This window comes from Macrosteles quadrilineatus, unplaced genomic scaffold (assembly GCF_028750875.1).
Source record: "Macrosteles quadrilineatus isolate MER2022 unplaced genomic scaffold, UCM_ALF_1.0 Scaffold_4__1_contigs__length_99947679, whole genome shotgun sequence".
NCBI classification, from domain to species: domain Eukaryota; kingdom Metazoa; phylum Arthropoda; class Insecta; order Hemiptera; family Cicadellidae; genus Macrosteles; species Macrosteles quadrilineatus.
In genome coordinates this window covers 92,186,631-92,195,485 of record NW_026542597.1, presented here as the reverse complement: position 1 = coordinate 92,195,485, position 8,855 = coordinate 92,186,631, and the positions used below count along the sequence as shown (strand labels likewise).

Here is an 8,855-nt window from a genome sequence, read left to right as displayed (position 1 = left end):
TTATTCTTTTCTGCTGGAAAAATCAATGCTGCCAACGATCTAAGTGAACAAAAACTACTTTGCCTTCTCGTTAACGTGTGGTTACTATGTTAAATGTCCACTGATTATCCCGCTGAATGGCTGTAAGTTAAATATTTATTTATACAAGGAGCACTGAAAAGCCACATGACAGAGGGAACAAATACAACGTCGTTGTCCATCCCGGCCCTGAAGAGTTGGCAGTCGGGTGAGAGTAGTCCAGCGGCGACGTGCTGTTCCATGGCCATAGCCTTTTCTAATACAGGACGTTATGGTTGTACTTGTCCCATGGTGGTCTGCGCTGCGCAAATGGTATTGAGCGTTGCTAGTGCAGCCTGGCCCGGGGGAAGGCATGGCCCTCCCTCCATCGGTCCTCCAGTATGCGGTCCCGGAGCTGGTAGTGGGATAATCAGTGGCTATTTTGCATAATTGACCAACGCATTAATGCCTGCGCACGGCAACCTTTAACTCCTGGTCGCGGCCTGGTAGACATTGACGACCTGTCCTGCACCAACTGAGTAATCAGTTGAATTAATCAAGGCAGTCAGGGTTGCTGTTGTTGACTAAAACTATGGTAAAGAGGTCCTGCCGCGGTGTGAATAGAGTTGGATCCTGTGATAGTTCGAGGATGAGTGGGTTTGTGGAATACTGGGATCCAACGAATAATAGAAGGGCTGGTTGAGCGTTGGTGTCTTTCAGAATGAGTAGGGACAGAGGTTGAGATATTGTTGTACCGAACATGTAACGTGTGGTAGCTGGTGGGAGTACCCGGAGGACGGAGGGGCTCACCTTTATAGGTGAGACGTAAGACGGTAGAGATATAGTACCGGTAACTACAGAGATTGACTGCATCACTGATGTAGTCAATAAAATAATCTATTCAATGGCCACGCTAAAAACATCACCCAACATATCTCACCACACTCCCCCAAATTGTGTACCTATATAGCATTTTTTATTTTCAATGCTTTGAGTTTTATGACGTACTCGGACGTTGGAAATGAACAGAACCGGACAAGTACAAGACACTGGCAGACTATGCTACTGTAAAGATACAAAGCAGACGAGTTGACTTTACTGTAGGCCTACTCACCGAGTTCATAACGTCGAATATCGTTCCGTCTTCCGTCTCCGTGTCTTCTCAATCAGCTAGTCAGCCTATTGGACTTTGACCGAATGACTCATCGTCGGTTGGTTCCGTCACCAGGCCCGATAAGTTAAACTTAAACTATTGATGAAATCAACTTGCCTCTATATAATATAACAAACTAAAACTCTTCTTGATTATATAAAACGTCATCCACACATGGCGATTTGTCTGCGGAAACATTGTCTGCCGACTGTCTCTGGTGTTATTTGTCTCCAGCGATGTTTCCAGTAAGTCGGCCGACTGTCTGCAGACTGTCCGCCGACTGTTAACAGACAAATTTTGGTGTATCTGGAGTTTTCTGTTATACAGTGTTTTCTGTTTCCCGTTCGAATGGGAAACACGGAGACAAGAGACAAAAGTTTTGTCTCAAGTCTGCATGTGTGGACGTGTCTGGAGACAGAAGACTGGATACAAGCCGAAGGTGTTCAACATTCAGGCCATTTAGTTGGACTGCAATGCGGTAATATGACGATTTTTGGGCGGTTTTAAAAGAGCTGGATTGAGTTTCTTGAACGTTTTGGAATTAGTTTTCAATAAATAATTCATATATTATTATATGACATTTTATTGAATTGTTCATCTCTTCAAGTTTGAAATGTTAGGTTCAACAAAGCCCAGCAAAAGTTCAAAATCTTTAGAAGTCAATCTAGTGAAGTTCCTAAATCCTTTACCTAATCTGAAGTGCTGATAGAAGATTGTGACCATAGTACGAACCTTGCTCTTGCTCGAGAAAATGTTGTCCAATGGGTCCGTTATTGTCTTTCCTAGGTTCTTAGCCCCATGGTTCTGAATCTGTTCAAGAAGCACCTGAAAACATGGCTTATGGACCGGCCGTTCTACTCAGAGGATGAATTCCTAAACAATAAGCTAGTATAAAAAAAAAATAAAATGCTAATTGTAATTGCAAATGACTGTAATAGTTGTACCTGACGCATGAATGTTCTCTAGGAATATTTCAATAAAAAGTTTGTCTATTGTATATTGTCTATTCCCGGTAGCCCCCCCCCCCCTTGACAAGGTCCTAAAACCGCCACCGAATGGAAACATACAAAGGAAAGTGTAGTAACCTTCCGGACCTCGGTTCTTAGCTAGTACTGAGAAATCCTGTGTGACATAAACTTGTTTAAAATTAATGCTAATAACTTTGGTAGAAAATGAGGAGTGGAGTTAAATATTTTGAGACTTTTATTTTTGCACATCTATTATCTATTCTATCACAAACGGTTGAAAAAACTAGGTTTATTAATAATTTATACATACAGAGTGTACATTAACTCTGTACCGACCTTTTAAGTTATATAGAAAGTTTGTGTACACCCTTTTTAGCTGTAAAAATGAAATGTTCACATAGGGCATAGGGGTTAAAGTATATTTTTAAATTAAATCGCTTACAGAACATTTAGCCTATAAATATATATTTATTATGCAATAATACAATGTTTGTAAATGTTTCAGACATATATATATCACTAACTGAATGTTCCTAATGTAAATTCGATGGATTTATCTTGGAATCGATGAATGTATTGATTGTAAATGTGACTGCTTGCCTGTTTGGCATTGGAAGGGAAACATGGATCACCTTGAATCATTAACTTGAAGCTCTTCATTTCTGAAAAAAATAATGTAGGTACGTAAGTCAACAAATCATATTGAAACTTTCCAAAATTTCAACCAGATGCTACAGCGTAGATTTTAAAATTTAGAAACATTGCCATATAACTGTGATTTAGATATACTTGAACATGTTTTAGATCAACTTATCACTGATGCACATTGTCTGAAATTATGTACAGTTTAAATTTTAACTACAAGTTTGAATTACAAAACTCAGATTCCATTTGTCATTGGACTATCAATTAATGATGCTATATCTAACTTAGACAGTAACAAAAACCAGATTTTTTGGACTTGCAAAAACTGTTAAAAAATACTATTGGGCGTAGACAAACAACAAAATATAAAGGTAACAATTATAATGAACTTTGTGCAGTCCTGCTATTGAACTAGAAAAGCTCATCCACTGACAGAATCTTTTTTCATTTAAAAATAAAAGTGAATCTGTGAGTCACAAATAAACAATGTCAATGCTTCTATGTCTTATGGCATTGGAATGGATGTTTAAAAGACTTACTGGAGGAGTTTAAAGCAGCATCACACATTTCGTTAACGGATTTCTTCTTCTGCAAGGGGCCATGATAAGCAAAACTGGACAGTCTTGTTCTCTTTAATAACTCGACAAGAGACGAGTCTATTCTTCCAGTAGAGTGCCACAGAGTAAGGTTTACATGTTCTAAAAAAAGCAATTGAATGAGAAAGACAATAATGAATTCCGCAGTAGCCTACTGTGATAACATCTAAATGATGTGAAGCTATAAAATTCCAAACAGCCTTTAAAACCTAGTGTTAATAAAATCTTGTGTGTGTTAATACTGAAGCTTGGTAGTTATAGTGTCTCGGACTTTGCAAGAGAGGACTCAATTCCCACCATGTCTACAAAGTTGTCAGAGGTTTGGACTGATTTCTCATAAAAAGTCCTTTCATAAAAAAATCATGTGGACCGATATGAACATTAAATAAAGAAAAATTAAATACCATACCTAATGTCTCTGCATGGTCCAGCCACAAACATTTCAGGGTGCAAAAGATGGTGAGCTCAGGAACTGCTGATGTAGGGCAAAATCCGTTTTCCATACAAAAGCTGCTCAGTGGCATGGACCGGGTAACAAAACGTTTTGTAACATCGTAAGCACTCATCGACACTGAAAAGTCGGTGAATAGTTGGTGTGTTTTTCTCAGTTACTAAAGCAAATCATAACAAAAGAATGACACTTTTAAGCAGTGCTTGATTTGTAAAAGACGAAGTGCCAGAACTGTAACCTATTTAATGTGATTTGTACCTATTCATGCCAACATTTCAATTCATTGGAAAGAGGTGGTACCAGAACATCCCTTTTGCCGTGTTCCTCCAAAAATCGAGCACTGCTTATAAGTATAGTAAACATGACATATTTAACTATCAATATGGTTTCAAATCTAAGCCCAAACACCAGCTCAGTATTTGCTTTTTTTCTACTACTACTTCATCAACATGTTTTTATGTCAGCTAAGATTCATTGAATGCAGAAAGTGCTACAATGTATTTCTATGTATGTGTATTTCTAGAATGTTTCATTTGTGTAAAACACTCAATGACTGCATTAGATTTGAACTACTACAATACAACAGGGTGAGTATTTTAAGGTAAATATTACTGAAGGGTGGGTGTTGAATGGATCAGATTATAGCTTAATTTTTGTCTAAGATCAGCTAGTCCTTAGCCAGGACTATTTAAGAAAATACAATGCGGACATTCAAATCTGCAAACCTTTCTCTATGACACAACAGATATTAAAATTCAAACCATACAAAACTACATTACCGCAGACAACGTGGACCTCCAAATCTGGGCACTTTTCTCTAACATAGTGCCACACCAAATCTGGAATAGCTTGAAGGGCTTCGGCCTCATACAGCTGATGAGTCGGAGAAGGGATGTCTTCTGGTTCGCACAGCAGCTTGAGATGTTTCAACCTTCCCTTTGCTATGCTCCCCACAGACAACAAGGCATCCCCCGTTCCATCGGCTAGCAAACTGTAGTTGATGGCGAGTTGGGTCAGATGAGTGAGGTTGTTCAGTGAAATCATGTACATGTCCCGCAAAACGTCAACATCTATTTCGGTGTTTTCATAAAACTTTAAATAGCTTTTGCAAAATCCAAGTAGAGGAGTTTTCCCTGCGTTAAGATGAGATTCATTTGTGGTTGAATGGTGCGCAGAAGTTGCGTCTAATGAGACGGTTTCTTTCGAGTCTGAAAACAAAGGTAGAGTTATTGAACTTGTTAATGTAGTTAGTAATTTTTTCAGACTCCCAAATGAATTTGAAGTATTAGAATTGAAAAACAAAAACTACACTTTAATGTTAGGTGCAATTTTGAGTTTTGCTTCCCAAAACAATGCTGAGTGTATAACTGCACAAAGAAGCAAGATACACAGGCCCACTTTTATAAACGGGCAGACTGGGCATATGCCCGGGGGCACTGGAGGTTTGGGGGCGCCTACCAAGTGCCCCACAACCACCGCCTGCCCCCACTAGGTAAAAAGGGGGGCACTGCTTTTTGGTTTGCCCAGGGCTCCTCTGACCCTTAACGAGGCCCTGAAGATACAGAGGATACATGTTTATTGGACAACCACAGGCTTTCATCTATGGTATGTTGGAGCGGAAAAATACTTGTGACGAGCGAGTAGGAGCCCGAACTGTGCGGAAATTCCTATTACACGGGGCACAGGGTCCACACTTCCACCCTGAGGGTTGAAATACATGTTGACAAGGGGGGTGAAGGGGATTATTTGTCCTAGACACCAGCACTGGCACTAAGACACCACTTAAGTGTACCATGAGTGTTTCCTCTGTATCTTATTTATCTCTGGTAGGTAACTGTTAGCAAGTCAGATTTAACATAATTGAACCACATAATTCTTTTTTATCCTGTTGCAAAGTATGGGTAAAGCATGTTTCTACATTATCAGAGTATAAATCCTTTTAATCCAGTAGTTTTTAAGCACAAAATGTAGGAAATAAATAGTTCCCTACTTACTTAGTGACATCTGACATTGCACCCCTGCATCAGCTTGGGAGAAAACGTGATCTTCATACACACTAGAAACTGAGTGGACCAATTCTTTTTCCACCAGATCAAAAGGTTCTCCAGATGTTTGAGTGAGGATTCGTTTGAGCAAGTGTTCCACGATATAATGCTGAGTTGAAAACTTAACCATGTTAAATTTAGTAGACTGACTGTGGTAGCTTTCTTGCTGTGAAGTGCTCTGTTGTGCAAAGCTTATGGATTGATTTAATTTTAAACTATTGTTTACACTTTTATTTTCATTAACGTTTTGCTTTAAAATGTTATCTGAATAAAGTCCGGTAGTCTGACTGTTGTAACTTTCTGTTTGTGAAAATGTATTCTGATCTGCGTAGCTTACAGAGCGATTTGATGTTGATTTATTTTTCATACCCTCTTTTTGATGTTGAGTAAAAAGGTTGTTTGAATCGACTCTAGAATGTGTCTGTACCATAAAGTCATGTGAATCAACATTGGGTGACTGCTGAACTCTAAGATTATAGGAGGATTCTCCAGATTTATTTGTATAACTTGGAACTTTCCTCAAGTCAGATTTCTTAGTTAGACTTTCATCGCTTATTACAACTTTTTTTGTTTCTTTTGAGATTTCTCTCTCTAGTTTGTGTACTTTTGCCTTTCCGAGTTCTCTCAGGTATTTTCTGCCTCCAGGGTTGTAAGTATATGGAACCCGTGGAAGGTCATCTAGGACTATATCACCTGGAAAAGGTATTTTCTGTGATTAAAGAAAATTGTTGAGGCTCCTACACTACCAAATTATAAACTTAAAGCCTGGTTTACACGGGTAGGGTTGTGGGTAGAGTAGAATTTCTAGTAGAGTAAGTCTACCCGTGTAAACACCCACTAGCGCCTAGTAGCTAGTATAGTAGATAGTAGGTGGTAGAGTAGAGTTATTAGCAAAATGTGGCATACTTGTATAAATGTGATCCGTCGGCAGTAGAGTAGAGTTTCTAGTAGAGTGACCCTGTCTTGTAACTGGTTTTGAACACTCATTTTGGGAATGGAGGAGGAGACACGTACAGTTCACAAACTATCATCAACACTCTACTATGTGTGAACAGTCGCTTGCTTAAAATTGGTAGAATGGACAAGAAAATAGCTCTACTATAAACTCTACACTACCCGTGTAAACCAGGCTTTAGGACTAACCTGCCTGTTATCCATATTAGTACAGGCGCTAGGTGCAGTTAGTTAAGTATGTATGAAAAGAGTCAAGAGATTTTGGTAATGGGGGCCTAGGTGAGTGTTTCAAAAACCCATGTCGTCGCGTCCAGGGGTGGTGAACAACTTAGGGATGGGGGTGCAAAGTTGCGAAAAACGTTAATCGGCAAACCGCTTTTAACTCCCTTGTTATTGAAGGTAAGTAAAAGATTCATTTAAATTGAATTTTCATTTTAGTAATAGGGGCCTAGGTGATCTTTCTATAACTCATCTCATATCTCACTAGTCAAATATATTACTTGACTTATGCCAGCTTACTTTGTAGAGGTCCCTTGAAAGGTTTTTCGCAGGTGTTGAGGACATGCCATAGGTACAGAGACTTGACTCTGCAACTCCCTGCGATGGCCACCAGGAGGCAGCACAAGTCTTGGAACTTCAATTCTGCCTGCTCCAGCACGATGTTGTACAGTCCTCGCTGCAAACTGATCTCAGTGATTAATTCTGTACTACTATCAGATAAGCCGTCAAATAAACATCGAAGGGTTAAGATGTTTGTGTGCCAAAACCAAAGGGTTGTGTTGATCTGGTTCAAAATAAAACACATGGATTTGGTTTTTTACTTATTTTAGCAATTTCAAATTTGACATTATTTTAGAGTTATTGCGTATGTGGAAAGAGAAAGAAGAACTGGATACTAGGTCTCAAATAGCACAGATACACAAACATCGTAAATTAAAACTGCTGACTACTATGCAGCTGAAGAGGCTATAACTTAGGTTATTAGATGATACTACTAGCAAGTATGTGGGCAGCTATTAATTAAATTAAATATTGATTATCAACCACTTTCTTTGTTTACTCTTATTTGCTTACCTAAAGTACTTGCAAAGTTCTTCAATTATTTTCTGCCTCGATTGGGGGTCCATGTGCTTCATTTTCATGAGTTGGACGGGGAAAACAAAATTTCTCACATGCAACTTTGATCGATTCAGTCTGGCTAAACCCTGAAGCTGCGCCTAAAATGAGAAGTTGAATTTTAAGCAAATTTATCAAAGGGTATGACAGAAAAGTGTATTTTAGAACTATTTAACTATAGTAGGTATTCTACAATACAGGCTTCAAATTCAGAGTGTTTTCTTGCCTCCCATCAATGTGGGGCCTGGTTTTCACTCGGGAGCAAGCTGGTCTATGGTAGAGCGTAGTACTTCAGTCCCCGAGGTCTCAAATCCTGCAAATCACTATGTCTTCCAGCCATGCAATGACGCCGCTACCCTCTTAGTCTCCGGATGCAAAGGTGGGACGTAAAAAACTGGTTTACATTAGAAATAATCGACAAATATTTTTATTGATAGGTACTCCGATACTCACCTGTGTTATGAGTTTTGCCTCTTGTCTATTAGGTGCAGCGCTGGTCAGTAGCTGGTAGTGGTAGTTGCTCGAAGGATTGTCAAAGGATATATCCGGCTTCGACTGAGGAAGTCGTACGGTATTGCAGTGGGCTGAGATCTCCCAGTACTTCCGTGGCCCCTGTGGCAGCAACCCTTCTTGCTTGACATGTCTGACGACAGAACTGTCAATGAACAACTATGAATTCAAATTTGTATGCAGCAAAATACCTTTCATATTACAAAACTGTTTGCAATATACTGACTAGCATTTTTAAGTTTGAGTAAGTTATAGCAAAAATATCTTATTCATAAGTATTTCTAAAGTATATCTAATGAATCAACCCGATTTGATAAATAAAAGGTAGGCATGTATATGACCGAAAAGAAAAATTGGTATTCACACTCAAGGAATTATAGCCACCACAGTGTTGTAGAGAATGAAGCTTTTGGGGTTGCC

At 39.1% G+C, this 8,855-nt stretch overlaps 1 protein-coding gene across 1 annotated transcript; it reads right to left on the bottom strand.

The window, feature by feature from the left end:
- Nucleotides 1–2,610: 2,610 nt before the first annotated feature.
- Nucleotides 2,611–8,577, bottom strand: LOC128992646 (uncharacterized). Its single transcript, XM_054416332.1, has 8 exons — nucleotides 8,379–8,577; nucleotides 7,884–8,026; nucleotides 7,329–7,485; nucleotides 5,805–6,548; nucleotides 4,590–5,018; nucleotides 3,769–3,930; nucleotides 3,303–3,461; nucleotides 2,611–2,780 (listed from the first exon to the last, which is right to left on the bottom strand). The coding sequence occupies exons 4-8, from the start codon at nucleotides 6,283–6,285 to the stop codon at nucleotides 2,638–2,640; spliced, it is 1,374 nt and encodes a 457-aa protein (XP_054272307.1). The 5' UTR covers nucleotides 6,286–6,548; nucleotides 7,329–7,485; nucleotides 7,884–8,026; nucleotides 8,379–8,577; the 3' UTR covers nucleotides 2,611–2,637.
- Nucleotides 8,578–8,855: the final 278 nt, after the last annotated feature.